General features: G+C 36.1%; 1 protein-coding gene across 1 annotated transcript in view; it reads left to right on the top strand.

Moving 5' to 3' along the window:
- The window catches only part of MYCBP2 (MYC binding protein 2), a 209121-nt gene that overhangs the window by 64740 nt on the left and 118447 nt on the right, over nucleotides 1-25934 (top strand). Inside the window, exons 18-20 of the mRNA XM_050907348.1 lie at nucleotides 18355-18474; nucleotides 18920-19001; nucleotides 25189-25306. Of these exons, the coding sequence (XP_050763305.1) occupies nucleotides 18355-18474; nucleotides 18920-19001; nucleotides 25189-25306 (320 nt within the window). The remainder of the gene's footprint in view (nucleotides 1-18354; nucleotides 18475-18919; nucleotides 19002-25188; nucleotides 25307-25934) is intronic.

Below are 25934 nucleotides of genomic sequence, written 5' to 3'. Positions count from 1 at the left end.
ATGAGAGGCTTGAATAGTTTAAGCAAACTTCTTAGTCTGTTTTCTAAGAATGGAAGTTAATTAGTTTTGCTCCAGTGAGCCAATACAGTAACCAAGCAAAAATTGCAACCTAAATAGCTAGCTTATGTTATTTAGCGTGCTTTTGGAAAATTATGGAAAATCTGTATGTTTAACAAAGTCTACTCATAAGACTCAGAATTTAATGGTGAGGAGTAGCATTTTATATCACTTTCATATAGTCAATTTTCATTTGTTGCCGTTTCCTAGTTGAATAATAGTTTTTTAAAATGTAGATGCTAAAACTTTTTTTATATTAAGAGTTTATATGCCTTTTTATATGACGAGTTGAAATGACTGCAAGCCTGTCCAGTGCTAGTTACCTATAATATGAATTATTTATTATTATTATTATTATAAATTATTTAATTTCTGTTGTATAATAGTAAGCAGAATTTCTTGTTTTATAAAATGAACATTTCTATATTTGAATAGCATGAAAAAATTGACACACTGACTGAATTAAAAAACAAAACACTGCATCATTTCAAAATTTTCTTGCCTTGTGTATTATCTACCTTGGGAATTATTGTTGATTTTTCCACACAAACGATATGTACCTTAACAGATTTTCAGTACTCTTCTTGTTTTAAAATACCTCAGTGTCTTAATCTGGTAAATAATTAAAGTTGAGAGGTTTAGACTGATTTAAATCATAATATTTTAGTGAAGCATGATGATGTGGTTGGTAAGATTATTGTGTGTTGAGAAGAGGAACAACTTTATTGGAAAGTTTTGCTCTTCCCGTTCCTGCTGTGTTAGTGAATACCATTTTGATTCTCCTTTTAGGAATTAGGTACTGTTTTTACTCAGATACAAAATGCGCATTGTGATCAAGCTTAGTTCCTAGACTCCATGCCAGTGAACCTTGTGGGGCAAACTGTGGCTTTATTTCACTTGCATGTGAGAAGTTACTGGTCTTACCACAAATAAGGAGCAACAAGGAAGAGAAAGCTTCCTATGCGTGTGGAGAAGGATGGAATATTTATTTTTCTTTGAATCTTTGTGGTTAATTTTAGCTGTGAGGTGGAGAGAGGAAGGCTTTTTTCTTCCTTTGTCTAGGTCATGTTGGAGCTGTATTGCATACTGCTGGCAAATACTAGGTACAGCTAACAATCGTTTTTTCTTAAATCCTCATTGAATGCCCAGATATTATTGAAAGCTGCTGCTGTTCAGCCCAGAAGGGTAATGATGACAGAACTGGGAGGTGAATTTCAGTTGGGGGGGGGGGAAGAGCAGCAAAGAAACATTTCAGTTTGCTTCCATTCTGTGGTTAGAACTAGAACCAGAGCAGCTTATCCCTTTTGTATGCCATCTGTCTCTTAAAAAAAAAAAAAATGAAATAAAATGTTTCAGATCTAACAGAGTCTCAGGTGATCAATATCAGGAATGTGGTGTTATTGTTGGTTTGGTAGGTGTATAGGGACTGTAGCTAAAAAGATATTGCTGGCCAGCTTGTTGCACACATCCATATTGTATTCTGTATCAAAAGAACATTGAAATTCCATACCTGTGTGGCTACTGGAGGTAGTGGGTATGTCTGGCTGGAAGGGTTGGAGATTAGTCTCCTGTTTCAGTTCAGAATGACTTATGTGATAAAGCTGGGAATAGTGTTTCACAAATACTTAGAGATCTTAATTTACATAATCAGATATGAAAATTTGTTTTGATAATCAATCTTGATTTACATAATCAGATGAAAAAGTTGGAGTTTTTTTGCTTCTCCATCCAAATGCTGCAGTTTTCCATGAGTTGGTGGAAAGAATAGCACCATTCTTGAGAACTCTTATGATGCTGCTCTTTTCATGAGAGAGACCAAGAACATTTAAGTGATCTACTAGATTTTCATTTTGCTGTGCAAAAGGTTTTGCAGCCTGAAAAAACTTAGTTATGCTAATGTTAAAAAGAATAGGCAGACTGCTTAGTTTGCAAAAAAAGTCCTAGTATTTGTGCATACATAACTGAACAAATCCTTGCTAATGAAGTAGCTATTTAGAGATCCAAAGAAAGGTTTCAACCTTTCACTTCTCTGAAAACATTGCTTAGTCAGTTAAAGGCCAGATTAGCTATGTTAGGGTCTTTCCTTCATGTACACAGTGTTTTGTTTGTCGGGATTATGATTTCTGGGTTGTAGTGTGTTAATGTGTGCCTTTTGTTCTTTTATGCCTGATCAGTGAGAAACAAAGCATGTGTAATTTTTGATAGCCAAGAATAGGATCCATCACTGAATGTTACTGATCATTCTTTAGTTACAGTTAGTGACCTTTATTCAATACAAATATTTTCAGTAGATCTTGAATGTCTTATAAACAAGAGGACTACGAAAGCTTTTTAAGTAAATGTAGGAATATTTCATTCCTGAAACAAGCAAGCAAAAAAACCAAACCAAACCAAAAATCACAAAGAAACCTCTCACTCATTTGCCCACTGAATGTGTTGAAATAGGAGCAAATTTTAGGACAGAGGTGTAAGAGCACATCCAGAGCTGGACGTATACTGATTTCCACATTGCAGGTTTTTAAGTGGTCTAATTGTTTGTGCTTCTTTACCAAAGGTCCAGATTTAGTCCTGTTACAGTGGCCTCTGATTTAAAAATATGTTCCAGTGGTCCATTTGAATTAAGGGAGAAAGTGATGGTTATGTCTATAGGTATGACAATCATTTAACTCCTTCATGAAGTCAGTTGTGGTCTCTTGTATGGAAGAAGATGAGTATGCTCATCTTTATTTGCATTTTTCTGCAAATATAAAGTATGAATTTCAATATTCTGGGAAGAAGTAGTTGTCATTAATAGCTACAATATCAATGACCTAGTTAAATGTTACTATATTTTCAATCAAGAGCAGTTAACTCATCTCTCAAGCATCTTCCAAGTCAAAGTAGCCTGCTGCTGCTGTAAGGGACCTGTATGTACGCTGTTCAGCAGCACCATGCTGAGTGGTAAGTAACTTCAGAAATTTTAGGTGCTTATGCTGAAGATTTCTTTGTTTTTTATCTTGAAATGAGTCATAGCAGTTTAGATTATACTTGCTATGATCAAATTGTAACCAGTAAATAATTTTTACATTCAGAACCAGTTATTTGTGTTGCTTCACTCAACAAAGAAATTTTATTTTAGTGACGAATTAGATCCTTAAAATTAACAGTGGAAAAAAGTGTTTTGGTTTGGAATAATAAATCTATTATTTAAAAAAACTTAGAGTTTCTTAATATTGGCTATATTTCTTTGTTCTTTTCAGTGCAACAAGTATGTACCGTGTGTTCAGGTGACCAGTTTTGCTTCTCTTCTGTGACGGTGGTAGAGCTACTTCACTCAGCTGCTTCTTTCTGCTTCTAGCTTAATGGGTGTGACAAGAGCAATGGAGAGGGCTCAAAATCAATTCCACATTTTTGAGTCTGGTGTATGACCTTTTGAGAAATAAAGCCAGCTGTATTCATCACAGCTTTTATGCTAAATCATAATATCTCAGCATAACTATTGATGGATGTTTCTCAGCTTTTCAGTGTCCCTTTTGTTCTGGTGAGAAGTGAAGGAGCTGATCTACCATGTGAAAAGTTTGTTGGTTTTGAAACTGGTTTAGGGCTTGGTGGGAATGGTGGGAGGTTGAGCGTAGAAGTAGTTGTGCTTTATTGTTTTCTGTGGTAATGAGGAAGTTTTGTATGTTAGAATGTTCAGAACATGGTTAGATTATTTTTCCTTTCCTATAAAACACCGATTTTTTTAGTCTTGGGGGCATTAAATTATGCGTTAATGGATTACAGAAATCCCTGGGCCGCATTGTGCAATTAATGTAATGAACCTAAGATTACCATTTACTGAGTGAGCTAATCTTGAAAGCTGTTCCTGTGACTTTTTTGGATTGATATTTGAAATAACAGAATTTGGAAGTAGTCAAAGATTTCAATTTATCGCTTAAAGATAATTCTGCTTTTTTCAGAAGGCTGTGAGAACATGAAAATAGCTTTTTAAACAAACTGTATTTAACTAATAAGCTAAAAAATACAGAAATAGCTCTTAATATGGTGATAATAAACCGTCTCGTGCTTCACTGGTATTTCACTACTCTTTCTCAGCCTATGATGTAAAAACCTTTAGATGATCATTACTGAGATACAGATTTGGCGTGTAGTTAACCAGGGTTTAGCTTTTGATGCCCTTACGGAAAGGGAAAATTATTTTCCATCAGTCTTATTCTACTTGGAACAACAAAAGAACCTGCAGGAGATTGATTAATTTTAGTCAAAGCTGCTGTGTTTTGAGACAATATTACCTGAGGCTGCCTATATTTGGGCAATTTCTGATTTTTCTGAAGTGTAACTGATTCAGTTAATTTAGAAATTAGTTTTACTGTGGTAGGCTGAGTATCATATAAATCTGTTTAACATCTGCCCAAGCCACTATGAGCTTGGAATCAGTTTGTCAGTAACACTATTCTCGGTTCATTGCTGAACATATACCTAAATGTACAGCAGAACTATCTATTCAGATACAATATTTTTCATTAAATATTAGTGCAGCTTCTTTATATAGTTTTAGTTAAATATTTATTTTCATGTTTTCAGGACCTGGAGGTTATATTTATTTTAAAGTTCTTTAAACAAACCAAAACCAATCAAAAAACCCCCTTTTTACTTGAAACAATATCAAACCCGTATATGACTTTCTGTTTAAGAATGCTTTCAAGAGAAAGCTGTAGGTGTTTGTCCTTAATGACCAGCAGGTATGGTTCTGTGAAATTACATTGTTGTACTTGAGTTTGTGATTACTTTCTGAAGGAGGTCATTATTGTTAATAAAACTGATTTTTAAAGTAGAAATATTTATATTTCTGTTGTAGTTTTAGAACTCAGATTTGCGGTAGACTCAATGAGAACAGTTCTGGTTTATTTTTGCTGTTTTAATTTACCTTATGTGTTTATGTACAGAAATGCATCTTTCACATTTATTTAACAATATGTACAAAGTCAAGTATTCAGAAGGGAGAAAGTGTCAAAATTAAGATTATCATAAATCTTACTTCTATCTCATTCTCTCTCACCCCCAAATTGCCCTGCATGCTTGTATTGGCTAGACTGCATCTCTCTTTCCTCTATAAAAAGCCCTAATAATTTTTCTTCCACATCTGATTTATACAATTTAAGTGACAGTAGAAAAGAGCTTTAAGAACACAGGAAGAGGCATGTATCCTGTTTTTATTTTCAGTGTTTTGAACAAAAAAAGCAAACTGCAATTAACCTTAGTGCCTGCACAGCACAGTGACATTCTCAGTGAATATTTCTGCCATAATAATAAATTGCTACTCATAGTCTGAAAAATACAGTTTTAAAGAACATGCACCTTAACTATTTTCCCTGCCTCATAGGAATACTGAGTTTTGTTTCCCTTAAGGCTATAGAGGTAGGACGTTATTGCAGTATAATGTTTTCCACTTTTAGTGGAACTGAAACTAAGCATTTGTCCCCAATTTCATTTTCTGAAATATTTTTCTTTAAAATTTACCACCTGTTGACCTATTAGATAACTATTTTTCTATATGAGCATTTTGCCTACCTATTTTATTATTTTAAAAACCCACCAAAACCCTGTTTTTTCTCTTACAAGTATTCAAGAAGCCAAAAATAGGTTTTTACAACAGAAAGTGCCGTCCAACCTAGGACTTTCCTGTGCAACTTTAATTTATACTGCTTGTGTATATTCCTGATGATACAATCTTCAATTGTGTGGTCGTGTACTATTTTTTCAGGTAGCCTGCTACATTCAGTGCACTGGTGTAGAAGTCACCATTTGGGATGATTAATTTCAGTCTTATGTAATTACAGCTTGCCATATAGCGTTTGTTTAGGGAAAGGTACTAGAAGAAATCAAAATATGTGTAATATAAATTCAAATCAAATAGTAAACTCTTTGATAGTTCTGCCTAAGTGCTTAGATGGCCAAGAATGCAAAAGCACGCAAGTGCATGTGGGATGATATTAATTGTGTACGTTTTCATGTAGTCCACTGTGTTACTTAATAAATGCATTCTGTTTTGCTAGAAAATGAAAGGATTTCTGTGGATAAATATTTTTTCCTTTACACTCTTAATTCACTGCCAGACAAAGTCCATTTTGAAAGGCCTGGATCCTGCAGGACCAAGAAAGAAAAGCTAATCTTGACGTTTCCTAGGCCAGGGATGTTTAACCTCGCAGCTTAGCTATGGGAAAACATTCTATAAAAAAATAAAGGGAGAGAGTGAATGTCATTATGCATCATATAGCAACTGATTTAAAATAGCAGCACTACAGTCTACCAGTGACTCTCCTTTGCTTATCTCTCTGACTTGAGCTACTAAAATAGCTGAGAACAGTAATAGGTTGTTATTCCCCCTGTAGATCTATGTTAGAGGCTTCTAGAAGAGTTTTTCGAATAATACTCTGCAGGCATTTTTTAACAAAATAAAGGAAGTGTCTAATGCATGGCTGAATTGTTCCACCAGAATAATTCATAATACCTAAACTCTGCTCCCTTTGTACAGGCAACCTCAGATGTAAGCAGAGAGCAGATATGGTCTGTATGAATTGTTCTAGTGTTTTGTTTCCTGTGGTGTTATTTTGGAGGGAGAGGGGGTACTTTACATCTTGCCAGCACATGACTGAACATGCAGGCAGCACAATGTAATCAAAATGCAGATACTTCCTATCATATTGTGATCGTGTTACAGATTTAGCATGCATAAAAGCCAAAGAGGATGACAGACTTGCACGTCCTGTTACATGGATTGGATACAAATTATTATGAAACAGAGATATATTGCGTTTAACTTTATTTTGGATTCAAGTTCTTTGCATAACGGATGGGAACGTAGAGTATATAGGAATATCCAGAACAAAGATAAATCCTGCTTTGGTCAGAAGGTTAGAAACTGTTACAGAATTGTCATCTTGACTAGGGGAGTGTAATTCAGACAAGTAACTTGGCAGCTAAAGGCACCTGTGTGCTAGCACCATGCTGGAGCTGACAGCCTTTTATGCTTCCTAAACATTCTTTATCTCCCAAATCTCCTATAGTTCTTTTACTCTCCCTAATGTACTTCGCTTCCTTCTGTCCTCTTGAAATTCTCTCTTTTTTTGCCATCTTTGCTCTTAGCACTAAAATGCCAAAGGCTGCCTTTGGGGCTGTCTCTTGTCCTCTGGGTTGTTTGTTGTGCAGGCGTTTTCTGGAACTTCAGAATTTTTTGCCAAAGTTATCTAGATACCAGTTCTGTTTGGTCACCCACAAATATGTTAGATCCACACGCTTCAAGCTGCGCTCTTTGCAGTCCTTGCGTCTCTTTTTGCAACTTTTCTAATCTGAGTTTCACTTTTGTCATATTGTCCTGTCCATTCTCTATTTCTTGGGCTGTTCATTTCATTAGGAACTTCTCAGTAAGCAAGTCCCTTTACTTTTTTTTAAATTTTTTTCCCCTTATTTTCTCCTGTTCTTCATCCAGCTTTCCTCTGTATCTTTCATCCTTCAAACATTTTTAGCTTTCATAATCTGCTTGTCATTCGTCTCTCTCCCCTTTCTTGCCTTTTCCTGCTCTGCCTCGGTATACTTCTCAGTATCTCCCCTCCAACTTGGAAAGAGGGAAGGCATGGTATAATTTTTTGTGTAAGTCTAAACTCTGGGAAGTAAGATATTAAACACAGCAAGTGGCCTGGCAGAAAGTAATCTCTACCAAAAATGTATCTATTAAATGGAAGCTCCAATTGAGAGGAGACTGTGAAAAGTGGGAGCAATAGCAAGACAACTAAAGGAAGAATCTGCAAGATGAAGGTAAAGCAAAAGCAAATGATCTTCATCATTAGAAGGAGTTCTTAATTAACAAGGGGACCTATTCTGGGATAAAGAGAGTCCAGATAAATACAGTAGAACCAAAACAAAAAAATCTACGCTGTGTGTAGAAACATACATGATTAATGAGGTTTTGGGCCATTATATTAGCTAACACATGTATGAATCTCAAAGCTAGGGGGAAAGGCAGTAGTGGATTTTTAAAACATTTTTAATTTTCTTTTTTAAGTTAATGCTAAAATTTGGGAACTTCTGTGTGTGAAGACAAGTTTCTTCAGTTGAAGGTTCTAAGGCTAGGTAGATTTGGCCTAACTTCCACTTAAATTTCTTTCCGTACTGTTTACTGTTAGTGAAGGAACTGATGGACTAAAGCTGACAGCAGGAAACCTGAGACAATGGGCATTTATGAAAAGTTAGCCTACATTAGTTTGTTAATAAAGTTCAGCTAAGGAAATAGAGCATCAATGATTTTGGGAAGGAGGAGGAATACTTGTTTTCAACGTTTCGCATAAGCTGTTTATAACATGACACAAAGCCTGATTTGGGGTGATTTAGTTTTTTGGATTTGTTTTTTTTGTGTGTGTGTTTTGGGGTTTTTTTTGTTTGGGTTGTTTGTTTGTTTGTTTTTTGATTTTTTTTGAAAGTCCGTGTAAGACTGGTCTGGGAACCCGTGGAATGGCGAGAGTGGCACTTGGCAGAATTAGCTGCTCCTGATTCATGGTTTCCCTTGAATGTGAGACTTCTGGAAGAAGGAGATGCCTCCAAAGAAATTCTTAGTGGCATGCTTTACCTTTAAAATAGAGGAAAAATACAGATTTAAGGAAAAAAGTGCTGGTCCATGATCTACATATAATCAACCTCAATTAAGCTTAATACAGCACTGCTTGGGTCTAGATTTTAAAAAGAAAAAGTAGTCTGGAGAAAATTTTAAATACATACATCATTGCTTTCTTCAAATACAAATCTTTTTTTGAAGATCTTTACATAGATGGGAAATATTTTAAAAATAAATAGATTTCAAAATTAGTAAGTAAATAAGAAAAAAAATCATATGATTTGAATAATTTTCTTCATGGAACAGGTATTTTTGGGTAGCTATTTTCTTTATAAGTGATAACTCTGCATTTTAAATATGATAATTACGAACAGTTGAATGGTTATGTTTTTTAAATTTAGCATTGATATGATGATATTGTTCCAAATTAATATTTTGAATGTAATATTGTAGGATGTAAGGCATGATAATTAATCTTTTTAACTATTAAAGACAGTAATGGTAAAATTTGCTATCCAATTTTACTCCAGTGGAGTCTGTTTTATTTCCATTGCTTGGAGTACGGTTGCATACTTGAAAGTTCAGATAAAATTGTCACTATGGGATATTTATTGTTTCTTTGCATAATATTTTGGTCTTATTATCAAGAAATGGCAACTTTCTTTTATTTAGGGCCTTTTGAATTTAGGAAAACAAGATTACTATATAATTATTATTCTTTTTTTTTCATTGCTTTTAATTTGAATTTTAACGCACTGTTTCCATTTTGTGAGCTTTCCTATGCATGTGCAAAATGTTTCTCCTCAGGCCCCCTTGTATTTCCTGGTCCTATTTTTATGAACCATCGAGAACAGGCTCTAGCCAGAATCAGACCCCATCCAGCACAGCTAAAGCATAAACGGGACAAGCACAAAGGTATTTGGTCTTCCTTATCGGCTAGGGTGGAAATAAGCCCATCCTCCCAGTCACTTCTTCATGCGCTGAATCTGTCTTTTCAAAGAACTGCACAAAATGGGTTCTGCCTTTCTTCTTGTTAGTATCTTGTTACCTGAGGAGAAAGAAAATGCATTTAAATGTTGACCTTTTTTTAAAAGTGTAAATGTTTGGTAGTCTGCATCATCTTTGTTTTTCTTTCCTTTTTTTTTTGATGAAATATGGATTGTCTTTCTTTGTGTCTTTTCTCATTTCTAATGCTGTCTCATTCCTAAGGTTCTTTAATTTTACTGTAGGAAACTTTAACACCTTCCAGTGACTCAGACTGCTGCATTGCATTTGCATTGGTTTTTTGAACCTTTGTGTTTTATATCTGGGGTGATTGCTTTAACGTACCAATTTCAGACTTCTTAATTCTAGCATAAAATTTTTCATAGGTATGTTATCTTTAACAAACCTTTTTTAGAAATGAAATATTTAAAATAATGTAAACAACACTTTTTACTAGCTTTGAATGGGGAGAATACAAATCAAAGTAGAGGTTTTAGGCTGCAATATTCTTGAGTTAAATGTTCTTTTGCAGAATATAAGTAAGGAGGTGTCTTTGATATTTCTGATGTTTTTGTATGTCTGGAAAGCCAATTCATTAAACCTTGAATTTCTAAATGTGTAATTTGTTCAGACATAAGTGATTTATTTTTTTTTAGGAAGAGGTAGTGTATTACTAAAAGTTTCAACTGAATTTATTAAAGTTGAGCTGTATCAAATCTGATTGTAGTTTGTATATATCTGTATATAGATGTGTCTGTACATATGTATTTCTATATAAAGGATAAGTATGTAAAATGTAGATTACAGACCTGATCAAAGAAAGTAGAAAACTCCTGAAATGGTGAGGGCCCGGAATGCTTCAACTAGTTTCTAAAGAATAGCTAAATATGAAAAGAATTGTTAGAATGGCATTTCAGTTGAATTAATGGAAGTTAGTGATAGTATTTGGCATGTATGAAAACAAATTGTATGACAGTTTGAAGCCTTTTGGGATATGATTTCAGTGTGTGTGGGTGATAGGCCTACCTGGTTATAAACATACTGGATCATGAAATCATCTTAAGTTTATTTTACAGAAATGAAAGCAGAATCTGGTCCTTTGTATTTGTATAAGTTATATTCAATCTATTTGGAAAACATATCATCTGAGCTTTAAGTATTGATGGATTAAATAGAATAACCTATCATAACCTCCCTGGGAGAGATTGCATGCTGAAAGACAGAACATATAGAACCTAAATGCTGTCATTTGAGTGACAATTTGCTGATGACCAGTATTCTTGAGCTGCATACTACTGGTAGTTGTACTGCTTGCAAGCCCTTGGCCTCATAGGCAAGTACATAAAGGAGTATGCTCATCCTGCCTACATTTGTACTTTTTCGGCATGTGTTAGTAGTTGGAACTCACTTCAGCTCAAGTATCTCCTTACAAGAGGTATATTCATTAGTGTCAGTTTGAGGATTACATTGCTTCTTGGAGTTGTAAGAACAATGCAAAGGTCTGTATTGCGCTGAAAGATTTTGTCAGATATGCTCTGTAGAACTGAACATTTATTTTTCCTTGAGGAAGGCTATATGCGAAGAAACGTTCAGTTTCTTTTAGTTCTTTGTGTGTCATGCTAAACAGATAAGAAAGACTCTAACATCTTTACAAGTAAACTTTGAGACCCTTCTCTGCCTCAGAAGATTGCTTCTCAAAAGATGACCATAAATTCCACTAGAAACGCCCCTTAACCTCTGGAATAGCTTCCAAGGGAAAAAGAAAACTGGTGAAGAGGGTTGTTATCAAAGTAATGGGGAAGGTGGGAATGGTGAAAAAGATTATTAGTGTACCTCATTTTAAAAGGCATGCCTCTTTTACTGTACATAGAATGTAAAAGCAATAATCAAGCAATCTGAGGTAGGGATGTTGACTTCAGTAAAAGGACGCTATAACATTGAAATCAGCATGTTCTTTTATTTTACTTTTGAATGTGATACTTTCCAAAACGGCATTCTTACTTCAGATGTTTCTGCTAAAGTAGTCTTGTAACTCTTCACACCAACCAGACCTTCAAGATCTTCAGGCAAGGAAAATTTATTTTGACTGGTAGTACTGATAAGGCATGTACTAAACTTGCTGGTACCTGTTCCTGCTTCTCCGTTTGCAGCTGCAGAACTTGTCTTGATAAAGATATTTAAACTTGAATGTGAACAGCTTCTTCAGGACTGACAGTTATGGCCTAATTTAAAAAGTATATTTGATATGTACTTCTGCATATCAAATCTGCATGTTTTTCACTTGTGGAATTCTTCTGTTGAATTGCCCAGTTGAAAACTCCTTCAACTTCATCAAAATACCCTTTTTCTGGAAAGTTTGCCATTGTCACCTACTCATTTCACATTTATAGGATCTGCGTATCAAGATCCTTGTTATTACAAAAAATGCATATTAAGCATAATCATAATTTTTCTGATCTATGTCTGTGTCTCCATCACAAGTATAGATAGAAAGGAGTAGGTACCACCTTCTTGGTATTCATGGAGTACTTTGACACTAAGAAGAAAAATGAGCTTGTGTTTCATCCTTGTTCTTTAATGAGGTAGTGAGTTCCCAGTCTGCATCTCCAGTCTCTGTGGACTTCATCACTGGGGATCTGAGTAAAAAAGATTAATGAAAGTCTGTAGAATTTTCTCAACTGTAGAAATGAACTGAGTAGCAATTAAAAACAAAGTAAGCTCCTTGAGTCAGTTAAGATTCTGCAAGCAAATGCCACCTTTTTCCTGTATTTGGGAGTAGTGGCAATGAAAAAAAGTTCTAAACAATATGAAACAAAATACCCTCAAAAGGACAAAGGCTAGATGAAGCTGAACCTGCATGGATGGAACAAGCTATATATCAACCATTTTGCAAATGCTAATACAAAATTATGAGATGTTCAAGAAAATTTACTTGTAGTTTACTTTTTAACTGTAAAATACACCGTCTGAAGGGTAGTTTGAAGTACTCATTGGAGAAAGACAGCTGACAATGAAAATCTACATCTAAGACTTAATAGAAGTGAATGATACTGGAGTCTTTATATGTTCCGTATTGACATTTCCATACTCTGATAGTCTTGTTTTCATGCGCTAAGTGTTCCTAAAGAAGTTCAAAACACAACTGAAGACGTGTTGCTTAAGACTTTCGCTCTTTGCTTAAGAAGATAAAAGTTGCACCAAAAACGTTTCAGAGCCACTTTTTCTTTACTAGGTTTTTACACACTGCCATCAATAAGGCGACACTTCAGACAGGGACTTTCTTGGAATTTGAGGCTTGAAGAATGTGAGAGCATGTCAGTCCTCACAAGCATATATAATCAGCAGCTGTTGTCATGTGTTATCATGACAACAAATATTAATTTGTTAATAACAATTATTAATGACAAAGTTGACTTTCTTTGTAACATACCTATTATGAGTTCTGTCTCTCTATTCAGACTTCCTTATCATCTTTCATACCAGCCCCTCTCTTCACCATCATTCAGTAATTCTTTTTGCAGGGTTAAATTTCATTAGATGAAGTTGCCCAGAATTTTGAAGATGTTAGGAATAACTTTTCATGTCATATACTGCAAATGGGCACTTGTGCTTGTGAAACATTGCAAATCATAAACAAAACGGGACCAGCAGTGGCTGATAGAGGGAGAAGAAACTGCTGAAGAAATTCCCTCTATTGAATAGGCAGATGAGGTATAGCGTTGATATGAGCTTTGATTCATTCTTCAGAGTTTAGAAATTGTTGCTTCTTTGTTGTCTCTCGCAGAAACCCACCGCTTAAATTACTTACTCCAGAGGTTACACTTGTTAAATGATTTGAAAAGTTATTCTTGTCATTTTGTAAGATCCTTTTGGTATCTGTGGCGAATAAGGTAACTCATAAATGTATGCCTTTTTGTCCACCTGTGAATTAAAGCTGAATACCTAATTCAAGAAGCCAACATTGAAAGTAGCTTTCCTGGTTTCTGTCCTCCATTGGAAAGAGGATAGAGGTGAATCTTTACTCCTCCAAAGCATACATTTCTATTTGGCAAGCTATTCGGGTCATAGAAAATACCTAAGAATTCTCACTCTCAGTCAAATACACTTCTTTTGCTTTGTATTCATATAGCATAGAAAAATAAGTACATGGAGATGATGAATGTGCTTTGCCATTGCTCACTATTGCAGTTTCACTTGCATCCAGGTCAGATAGTGGAATAAATTACTTAGCCAGTAAATTCCTGTTTGCATTTACTTTTTGACTGAGCTGAACAGGTAAGCCAATACTGGTACAAAAATTCAGGACGCAGTTATTACTGAGTTTGTAATTAGAATGCAAGTTTATTATCACATTATCATAAGTGTTATGCACTTGTGATTTTGCATATCAGATTTCACCTGTAAGCTCAAGTAAGCTCTGTAGCAACCTCTCAAGCATCCAATGGACTTACTTTTTTTTCTGCCCTCGTAGGATGGATGATTTTCACAACCAGAGGTAGGTTGGTTTCCCCCCCTGCACTGTAGCTATAATATTGGTTACAGATATTTCAGCTGAAGCCTGTGGTGGACAGCCAAGAAACTGCAGTCACAGGCTGATTTGTTCAAGTAATGTCGTTGTATATAAAACCTATAGAAGATATTAAGGCATTCAGAATACCCTGTAAGGATTCAACATCACAGATGCTAACCAGTAACTTGGCTGATATGCTTTATTTGGGTTATCGCTGCTGAACTGAACAAAGATTTGTTGGCAAATGATGTGGTCTAAAGAGACAGTTGTTCTAAGATCTTTTTTTTTTTTGGGTACGGTCATATTGCATTAAAGCTTTTCATCTGTGGGGAGAAGAAATGCATTTAACATCTTTAGAAGCACTTTTTCCCTCCTCCAAAGATGGTCATGAGAAATGAAATATCATCACCCTTACTGCAGCTGGGGAGCACTGACAAAATGTTTTTCCTCGGGTCTGGACCAAGGGTCTGAGATGCCGTTCGGTAACAATGTTGGGGATTTTTTTGCCAGCAGAACTCTGATTTATAGCTTACGACTTCACTTGCTGTTGAGACTGAATGAGCATGTTCTTCGTTCCTGGAAAGTAGCTTTTTTTTGTGGTAGCAGTATCAGCCAAGAGAACTTTTGAGCATGTTTCACAGAGGGAAAAATTGTCTTCAGGAGTTAAGAATTTTCTAAGGAAAAAGGAGTGGTTGGGGGGGGGGTGTATTTCCAGTTATCTCGCTTTATTTCCCCAAGTGTATAAGATAACCAAGATGAAAACGCATAATTGTGAAGTTGTGCATGGAGCCCACCCCTCAGTGTTGACAGCAGGAAGCACTGTGGAGCTTTTCCTTGGTGCTTTCTTCTCTCTGAGAGAGATGAAAGAGTCAAAGTTTCTGTTCAGTGGTAGTTCAGTTGGATAACACTGGAAGTAGTAACTTGCTCTGCTTGCAAGGTTCCGTTCATTCAACTGGAAGAGTCTCTGCCTCAGTAGTCTTTGTGTCCTTCCCTTTTAGGAACAGGTGTTTTGATATTACTTCTAATGAACTGAATATGTGCACAATTGTTTGAAGAAAAGCAAGCTTGTGTCTCCATAGTTACAATTGTTCCTTGAGACACGTGCAAATAAGCTTTCTGCATCCACCTTTCACTGACATATCTAAAAAAATTTTGACTCTGTGAAAGTACTGAAAGGCAAAGGGATGACCCAGTTATTTGCAGCCTTATCTCTAAGTGTAAGAGCCCAAAAGTATTGCTCCAAAAGTAGTGATACTCTATATAGCTTTGTATATTTTAGTCAGAAGATTTTTTTTTTCCCTAAACAAGACTAGCTGAATCTTACTTTTTTTAGTTACAAAGGTTTTGTACTTACCACACATAAATTATTTTAGAGTGCTTATCAAGTTCTGAAGATCCAGCTGACTCAAAACTCATGAGACAGTTACTAACCACACAAAGAAGAGGAGTTCCATTTTCAGTTTGCAAATTTCACGCTTAAGCAAAGTAAGATATGTATGGAAGACAGTTGCTTCCATTCCTGCATTCTTAAAGGCTTTGAGAAGTTATCTTTGGAATTTGAAAATGCCAACTCTGTGAAACTTTTTCCTTTAAAAGGAAATTTTAAAATAAATTTCTTGGATAAGGAATTGCAGAATTAGTTTCATGTGAATGTACTTGTCTCTACATCTTGCACTGTAGTATTTAGCGTTTCCTTAAGGGTAACACAGTGTTATGATTTCATTTGCAACTTCGGGAAAAATGGGGTTATATCTAGAATCGTCTTTTATTTAAAGGCAGTATCACATATTTATCATTTGGGAAAACATCAGTCCTCAACTATTTACTAGTAGTTGTTGAAGCACTTAAGAGCAGTAGTTTTTCTTGCAATGAGGCAGGAAATGCACATGTACCTGTTCAGGTGGCTGCAGATCACTTCATATGCTACTGTTACATGACCAGAATACAACTTCTGCTAAATTTTGTTAATATGATTGTGCATAGGTGACATTGTTGCTGTGTGTCTAGTTCATTTCATTGTAGGAAGTGCATGCAGCCATGACACATACTTACTGGACATGTGCATTCCTGGCAGATGACTGTTCAAGTGCATTTGCGCAGTGGGAGAGCTTACATTTTTCATTACAGTCATCAATGATTGAGGGGATGAGGGGAGACAGGAGCCACAGGTAGACTGCCAGAGCAATTAGCTTTTTTCTGCTCCTGTCCGAAAAGCTTGTGTGAAAGAGTGAAGCAGTAAGTAGGCTGCTTGCTGAATAAATAATTCTGGTGGCAATATTAGTCCTTAGAACCATCTCTTGATTACTTTGGCGTGTAGAGTGTAATGTGAAAGTAGGCATAAAAAGTTCAAAGGTACTGTATTTGAGAAATAGCCAAATTGTTAACTAAAATACTAGAAGCATGTTAAGGCAGAATTACATGACTAGGAGGAAAAATTCTGTATTTTCAGGGGGTTTTGTTGTTGTTAAATAGGGGTTCTGTCTCTTTGTATTTGCTTTAGCTGTTAATACAAAAAAAGCTGCAGACAGACCTTCAGAAACATTTCTTCTGATGCACATGCAGTCTGGTAGTACACAACTGACACTGTTGGAAAACCCTCAAAAATCCCATGGCAATTTTGAGAGCCAGACAATTTCTTTACCATGTCTCCATTTCACACATATCCAACATGCAGTGCAAGTGTAATTCTTTTTGATGAAGGGCACCCACATTTTCAAAGGGATACTTCATCTATGCTATTAAACCTGGTTCTTCAAAAGCATTACTTAGTACCTATACGCACTGTTCCTTTACAGATGTAAACTACATGGAGATTCATATAATTTCTGTACTCAGTCATCACTAGAAAATAGCTTTATTTCCAGAACAGTAAGACTTTTTAAAACTGGTTTGTAATAAAAGTGCTGAAATGACTTTACTGTATCAGCAGTTTCCATGCAATAAAAAGGAAAGAAAGTTTGAGCAATATGTATAAATACAGAATTATATTTTAAAAGATTTGTAAGTCTGTAAGTGCTATGCTGCACACAGTGAATAATGAAGTCTCAGAGTTCAGACTTCCACTAATAATTATTCAGGAAAACGTGTAGAAATTATAAATATAGAACTAAATTAACAACACCTTGAATGCTTTGAGCAGCAATTGTTTCCCTGTATCAATTTTGTTAATAAAGCAGTAATCAGTCAGAATTATCACAGAAAGAATGTGGCATCTTCTTTGTGCAGTTATTTTTCACTTCATGTATTTTCTGTCATTTCTCTATGCTAGAGACAGTGTGACTAAAGTCATGTATGAAATTTTTCATTGTGAAAATGCACTTTCTTTAGAGCTTTTATTGCCCGCTTTCTACACAGGTATAGGAGTTTTAATGGTGATGAGCATGTTGTCTGTTTCTCTGTCATGTTGGGTTTGCTGCTAGTATTATGAAACCACCTTCCTTTGTGACCCTGTGACAATATAGTTTAATTATAGCGTAATTGTTAGATGACATAAACATTCTGATTTCTGGAGAAGATGGTGGCTTTCAAGATGTTTATAGATAATGCACTTATTTGTCACTTCAGTGCTTTTATGTGATGCAAGGGCAGTTTGACTTTAGGAACCAATAATGGACTTCATACTTACTAAAAGAAATCACAGAAACAATGTCTAAAAATGCATCTTAAACGGACGGGAAACAGATGTGCTAGTAGTGAGTATGTTGACATTGTTAGAAATGAGCTGCATAAGTAATTTTTATGTAAAACAAGGGCTATATGGCCAAGTTGGAGTCAAGTAAAGTCCTTAACAAGTAGTAATTGAAAAAACCAGACCAGGCTATGCCTATTGAGTTCAACTACAGTGCTTTCTGTCTACTTTATAATGCTATTTTGTTGAAGAATGAAAGTGATGGTTATTAAGCAAAACTTCTGAAGTTGTTTGAATTTCCTGTTTTGCTGGTCATTTTTGTCTGCTCTTTGGAAGTTTCTGCTTTAGAGGATGTGATATTTTCCAGTGTGTAACTTTGTATTAGGTTGTTTAGAAGTAGAGTTTCTGTCATCTTTTGCATCTACTTTGATGCCACATTTTGAGCTGTCTCTCTTACTATTCTGTGAGTTCTTTCTCCTACCTTTACAAATGGTGGGGTGGGGAGTTATTTACTATTCTTGTTCTATTCGTTCTTCTAATATAATTCTTTTAGAAGACATGGGATATAATTATAAGTTTTGTTTATAGATGGAAGTGGAGAAAGAGGTGAGAAGGATGCCAGCAAAATCACAACCTATCCACCAGGGGCTGTCCGCTTTGACTGTGAACTGCGAGCCGTACAAGTCAGTTGTGGATTTCACCATTCAGGTAAAAACAAATAAATCAATGTTAATTATAGTGTAGAATTTTTGTTGTTTTTTTCTTAATGTTGTCGTATGTGTTTTCACTGCTTTGTGTTTAATTTTCAATAAGGATGTACATGGAAGTGTTAAAGGTTGAAAAGGTTGCAGTATCATTTTGTAGCCTACTACACTGTCCTTCAACAGTGAAAAGGACTATAAGTGGCATATATTGAGTTACATCAGAGCTTGTAAGCAATTTTTGAGTCATTTGAAAACATCTGCATGGCACAGCTCTAGCCCTGCATAGGGATGCTAGCTGTGATTGGTTGTGGAATCTGGTATAGATCTTTTAGTGCTTCAGTAGGGATTGTTAACTGTGCTGCTCAGAAAGGCTAACCAGCACTGGTGCAGTACCATGTTAACATGTGCATACGTCAGAAAAATGTTCTTCTTTTTTGTTTGTTTTTCAGTGGTTTTGATGGAGAATGGTGATGTTTACACATTTGGATATGGGCAGCATGGGCAACTTGGACATGGTGATGTTAATTCCAGGTGAGCTGGTAATTAAAGGACGTGATTGTGTATTGCTGTACTGCTGCATAAAAAGTGGCTAAATTTCTGTTTCTCTGTAGCTAGCAAGTGTGAAAACTCAAGTATTGTCCAAATAAAGTTCATAAGCTCTTGTTCTGCACTTATTCCTCATAACCCCCTTGATATAGAGACAGTAACAATACTGGTTTACTGTATAAGTAATTTGTTTAATACACAAAGGCTTCTGTGCATAGTTATTAGCATAGCTTTGATAATTGAGTTTGAAATGCTTGTCCCTTCAATTCTCCCTACATATATGAGAGAATGACATTGAAATCTCATTAAGATTTCATTATTTCTGTAAAATACTACATATGCAATAATTCAAATAGTATGATGTTGTAAACCTAGATTAGCCTGTTTCTGTTACACCGTCGACAGTAGTTCAGTTATGATAAAATCTCATTTTTGTTTATTATTAATGTCCAAAATTAAGTCACTAAGCTTGGGTCTCAGCTGCATTTTGTAGACACTTATTTTGGAAGTCAGCATGAGAGTGATGTGTGCTTTCTTTGCGGTCAATGGAAATAGAGAAGTCAACAGAGTGTGGAGAGCTATTTGACTAACCACCCACTGCTTATCTACTTCCAGTATGCTGAGTAGCTCTGTAAACTTTATGGGCTTGATCTCCATTGACTACAGTGAGAGCATAGACAATTAAATATAGGTGTCTAATGTGAAGCTCAATCTCATCCTTAGTGTCTTACCTACTCACTAAGTAAAAAATCAGTGTCCTACCATAAAAGGAAATGTAATAATGTTATTCTTTGGGCATGTACATATACCATATAACATACAGGAGAGGGGATTTTGAATAGTAGGAATCATTGAGGCTTTGTGTATGTCCAGTAATGCCCAGTATCCTTATGTAAAAGGCATACAGAATGGAGCATCTATGACCTGTCTTCAGTTCTGTCATTTCTCTTGTAGCAGTGAGATGAAAATTACTGAACATCTATCCTCCTAATCTCTTTGGAGACTTCCAAATCGTTTCTTTTGTCAAGTTTCTGAAGAAATCTTCATCATCTTAAAACTTTCATTGGATTCACTAAACAAGAGGGGGAGAGGGAAGGAAGAAAGAACATTTACTGGAAGTGTTACTTTGTATTGGCTGCTGTGCCTAATGGTAGTCCCTAAACTGTTACCCCTACTCAGTTTGCACTGGACTGGTGAATGCAGTCTGTGTTTCTGCCTATGGTAGAGCCATATCACAGATAAGTACTCTATTTTTCATTCCTGGAAATTCTTGGATACTTGTTCGAAGCTACAACTGCTTTAGCTGGCAATTCAAGTCACTACTAGAATAAGGCCAATTTCTGTCTTAAAGACTGAAGAGGTACAAACAGCAGTGGCATTTGTACTGGTAACTTACTGTCTCCTATTTCCAACTTTGATGAAATCACTTGGCTTTTCTGAAGGCATCGGAGCTATCTGCTGTATCTGTCAGAATTTCAGGCAGTAAACCCCATATCTGTTGCTTATTTAGACAGAAACTGGATGGAGACCAAATGTAGTTCCAAGTGAGATCCTAGAAGAGAACATGAAACATCCTGTGCCAAAGGATAGTGCTTGACCAGGCCTAGAAGCTGAGGAGGTACAAGCAACTTGGCACTGACCTTTGTATCATTCTACAACAGACCCTAGAGAGTGTCTGGAAAAAGCCTTGAAGAAATTTGGAGTATGTCCTGTGCATGAGAACTGGCTATAGTACTATATTGCTGTTTAGCACCATCATTCAAATGATAATTTCCTCATTGATGTACTTCTTTTTCCAGCTTTAAGTAGAGATCTCTCCTCTGTCCTCACAGTAAGGGATTCAGAGAAGGAAACAGGGAATCCTTATGCAGAGTTCCACCTCAGTTGGGACGCAGTGGTGCTCAGATGGCCAGCTCCAGCCAGGTCAGTGGTATGTCAGTCATGCAGTGTGTCACATTGCCTGTATTGACCTCAGGAAGACCATCATCTTCTGAATCCAGGAACTGATACTCTACTGTGTTTCTGGGAGAGAGAGAGAGAGAGGGGAGGAAAAAAAAAGGAAGTAATATTTAGGCAGCCTAGCTAGTATATGTAAATATGGGGGCCCCTGAGAACAAGAACTGTCAGGGAAAATGTAGGAACTCTCATTTTCATCTGAGGGAGCCATCTTCATTGCCAGATGAAGCAATGATGGAAGTTCCTTGGCAGCGATTGATGACTTATCCTTTCAGAGACTTCTGTCTTGCAGTGTAAAGATTTAGTAGTGAGACAATATTTCAAAAGTCTTGAAAATGCTTAACTGTTTTGAATTCCATGCACCTGTCCAGACATGTCTTTCTCCTTAATTAAGGGGATTCTGGACTCCTCTGTTAGAGGACGGTAAACACCACAAATTCTTCTTCCTACTTCAGTAGGAATGAGGCATATTACATGCCCTAGAAAGACTTCAGACTATTTTTTATGCACACAAGCAAACAAAACAGCAGATGAACAGGACGATGTGATTCTCAGTAAATCATTAATAGAACTAGATGGTGTGGAGGAACAAGCAATATGCACAAGGTGGTGTTATTTTTTTCTCCAGCAAAGACTTCAGCCATTCACAGATGGACCTCTTAAAAGTGCAAGTAATCTGGTTCCTGGGAGGCCATTTTTTCCATGTCAGTATGCTGGAGCCATTAAACTAGCCTGCGTAGGCTTTCTGTTGTAAAATCTACAGTGGCAGATGTTGATGAGCTATTCACTACATGAAGGATTTATCAGTCTGCTTATATTCTCCTCAAATTAAATGCTGGTGGATAGAAACTCACTGGAAGCAAGAAATGCTTTGCAGAAAAATAAGCAAAGGCCTGTTTGTTGCTGATGCTTCTCTCAAGAAGCTGGGACTTAAAACTCCAGGATCTTTCTGTTACTGTTCAAAATTTGCCTGCATTTCTTGTACAAACTGTTGACTTCAGCACTATGTTAGCAAGCACATGATCTGGCAGTCAAGCTCCAGAAATGGAACGAGTGAAGTAGGACAATCCTCATGTGATTTTGCTTCCAAAGGTTCAACAATAACATGGAAGAAAACTGAGCAGACCTTCCATGGACAGTCAGCTGTGTTCTATTAGAAGACAAAGCGTAGAGACTATATCCTATTAATATTGCTAGGAAAAAAATGTGTTCCATCATCTCTTTTTGATAGGACCGTTTTTCTAGGTGCATTGTCTGATTATTTTATTTCAACCGTGGAGTGCTAGTCTTATTTACATCTCTTCACCAAACTTCCAGTTACCTCTAAAATCTAAAAATTTCCATTTTCTTTTTAACTCCATACTGTCCAACTCTGCCTGCAACTGAGAGAAGTTACTACTGGTTTCCTTTTACCCACTACACAGTAACAGCCCATGGTGAACCTGAATGTACAGCACCACGGTCAGCTGCCTCAAGTGACATCTTCCTGGACCTGGCAGCCAGCTGTTGGCTGGATAAGTACCACGGACAGCGACTGCTCAAACAGTTAATGCAGGACGAGTTTTCAAAGACCACATCTGCTCCCAGAAATGCTTACCCTTCAGGATGGAAGAGGGTTTCGGTGCGGACTGCCAAAATACATTTGAACCTTCCGCAGGATCCTGAGTTAGCTGATGCATGTATATCTGCTGCTTTTCATTCAGCAATCTTATGTTTTCCCAAGGGATCTCAGGTTACTTTCTGTATAGTTGAGGTTGATCTTTTGTGATTGACCTGTGTCAAGTACTTGTGTCATATCCAGAAGCCAAAGAATCTGTGAGTTTGACACCAATGTGTCCTTCAGCTCCATCCCAGAAGAATACTTCTTGCTTTCTCCCATTCAAATGGAGAAACCCTGGTTATCAAAACTTTGTCAAAGAGTCTCTCAGACTCTTAAGTGTCTATGCTGAGCTTTTCAGTATTGAGTTTCAGAGGGATAAGGAAATACTCAGTAGTATCACAGGTTTTACATTTCATATACATCAGTCAAACTAGCTTACTGTATTTTTCCAAATCCCTCCTTTTATGAAGTGAAAACTATTTTTCTGTGATTTTATTTTATTTTTTTGATGTAGTTAAGTGTCTTAAGCTTTTTCCTGTTCATTTCTTTAGTTGATACACTGTAGTTGGCCATTCCGAAAGCTGGGTGATCTTAATAAAAGAGCTATTTAAAAGGATACCGTATTACATCTCTACATTAGTTGCTTGTTCCGATTTTGCTCTGCTGCTGCCAAGGGAATATCATACACAGCATTCAGATAACATTGCTGGTAGATTCAGTTGGCAAAACAGAGAGATAAATAGTTTTGGTGATAATAGCTTAGCTTTTATGCATCAAAGAGATGAAACGTTCACTTTTTTTTGTACAAACATAGGATTGATAATTCCGTGCCAGCAGCTATCATAATTTTGAGGGAGAGAAAGAAAACTTTAATACAAATATTTCCCTTTAACAGGAATGCTTTTGGATTAGTTCTTAACTATGTTTTGTTTCTGCTTCAGTGCCTTTTCGAGCTTCCTTAAAGTTAATGGGAGGCAAATGTAATGTTTCTTCTGTTTTTAAAATGTTTCATCATTGGTGCTGCTAAACTTTGCTCTATGTGTCTGTGTATAGTCTTACTGATGTCCAAACCCATGTGCCTATAGACCAACAAAGGCTTCTAAATTTATGAATGTCAAGTTGTGCATCCTCTACCAAATTTTATGCTGCCCTTCAGTCTCTCCATCTCCACTAGAATCACCCACTGGAAGCTACATTCACCACAAAGGAATAATTTCTTTCTGTATACCTGTGTTCCCCCTCCTTCAGGTCATCAACCTATCTTCATGCTGCATTCCTCTGTTCCACATTTCCATATGTTCACATCTTCCCATCTACCCTTCCGCTTTCCCTACTGAACACAAGGTGCCTCTCCTTCCTCCTACTTTCTCAACTTCTGTTTTACCTGCAATTCAGCCAAAATCAGAACATGCAGACAACCCATCTTCTTGCACTACACAGCTGCTAAACAATCGCTAGGTAACTGTGGGCTGACACTTTTTTTTTTTTTTTAATTCTAGCATAAGACAACCTGTTCTTATTTTAGATTAACCTACTTTTGAAAGTACATGTTTAAAATTAAGTTTAAATAGTGCTGCTGTTCTCTGGGGTCAGAGTTCCCAACCATAGAATTATTTCGGAATAACTTGTTCTTCAAATTCACAGTCTTTCTAAGTCCACAATAAATTTGAAGTCTAGGTAGACATTCATTATGGGATTCAAAGTCTGGTACAGTTCTTGCAGGCTCCTGTTCAATTTGTTGGGATTGAGATAAAAATTTTAGTTTGAGTATCTCATACTTCTTTCTTTTTAACTTTTCTGATATTTCTATTCCAAGTCATCACTTAAAGTTTTCCTTTTTTGCTTCTTGATCATCCTGTTGGGGTTTTTTTCCTTCATTTTTACTGGAATAGGAAATTTATTTTCTTATACCTGTCCATATTTGGGAGGCACATGGATTAGACTTTTTCAGATCTTTCTGGAAAACAGTTAGCAGAGGTTTGTTCTTTCTTGAGTCTGTAAGTTTGATGGAGAGCAGTTTTTTATTGCCTTATTCTCCATAAGAAAGCTGATGGAGGTGGGTAGACCCTCTCTTTCTTTTATAATTCCTTAGACAGTGATCTCAGGAGGGCAGTATCAATATTGCTTCTGGTAATTGTACTAGGGTACCAACCATATAAGGCTTTGATTGCTTCATAATGCAAACAGGTTTTTTTAAGTGCTTAACCAGCATCCTTGCAACAGAATTTTTTTACTGCTACAGTTCATAGCAATATATTTTATATACATGCATATATACACACACATATTTATTAGTGTAACTACAGTAACATTAATGTAATCCTACAATTATACATTAAATTAACCATTTTTATTCTATGCTAATTTCTGAGTTTAACTGAAGAGAGAGTACTTGATCTGATCGCTGTAACAAGAGGGCATAAACTTAAATATCTGGTACAGTCTTTCAGACCTCTGTTCATTTAATATGTAAGATGTTGCTTGATTCTGATTCCATATAGTATGTGAACATAGTGAATATATTTCACTATGTGATTGAAATCCTTATAATACTAATGTATGTGTTAAATGTTGCATAAGCATATTTTGATACAAAATTAATTTATTTTGATATAGGGGATGTCCCACTTTGGTGCAAGCATTACCAGGTCCTAGTACACAAGTTACTGCTGGGAGCAACCATACAGCTATTCTCTTAATGGATGGCCAGGTTTTCACATTTGGAAGTTTCTCAGTAAGGAAATCATAATATTTACTTACAGGAATAAGCTAGTAGTTAATGTATTGTTCAAAGACCTTTCAGAACTTGTTATACTTGCTCATATAGAATTACTCATGACTTCTGCATGTCTTTTGTGTCTGCTATGTTTAAAAATGTGGCCTCTAATATTGTTGTGGTTAGAAAAGCATGATGCCAGAAATTCTTGATGGTTTTTATATTTTAATGAAGATGGTGATTTAAAACTGGGTTATTTTATAAGGTGCACCAGTTTTCTCAAACTTACTGTTATAAGCTCGGTTGCAAATAAGTACCTATTGCATATTCTATTACCTATCTGCATTCATTAGAAAAAATAAGTGTCCTGTTTTCTTTCATAGAAATGGCAATGAGTTGCAGAAGTTATGCTTATACTTGAGGGGAGATTATTGCTCAGTATAACACAGCATAACTCTGCTACTCTTCTTCAATATCTTCATGGCGTATATTCTCCTATGTCCATGTGGAATCCATTCTTATATTCACTGAATAAGCACTTCAACATCGTTTAGTTCCTCTTCATCCTGACTTTAGGCCTTTGTGCCTCCTTGTCTTTGCAAATACCCCGCTCACTGCAATCTCTCCAGAGTCATCTGTTGTTTGT

Source organism: Gymnogyps californianus, chromosome 1 (genome assembly GCF_018139145.2).
Source record: "Gymnogyps californianus isolate 813 chromosome 1, ASM1813914v2, whole genome shotgun sequence".
In the NCBI taxonomy this organism is placed as follows: domain Eukaryota; kingdom Metazoa; phylum Chordata; class Aves; order Accipitriformes; family Cathartidae; genus Gymnogyps; species Gymnogyps californianus.
The sequence above is the reverse complement of the archived record's forward strand: the minus strand, read 5'-3'. Positions and strand labels throughout refer to the sequence as shown.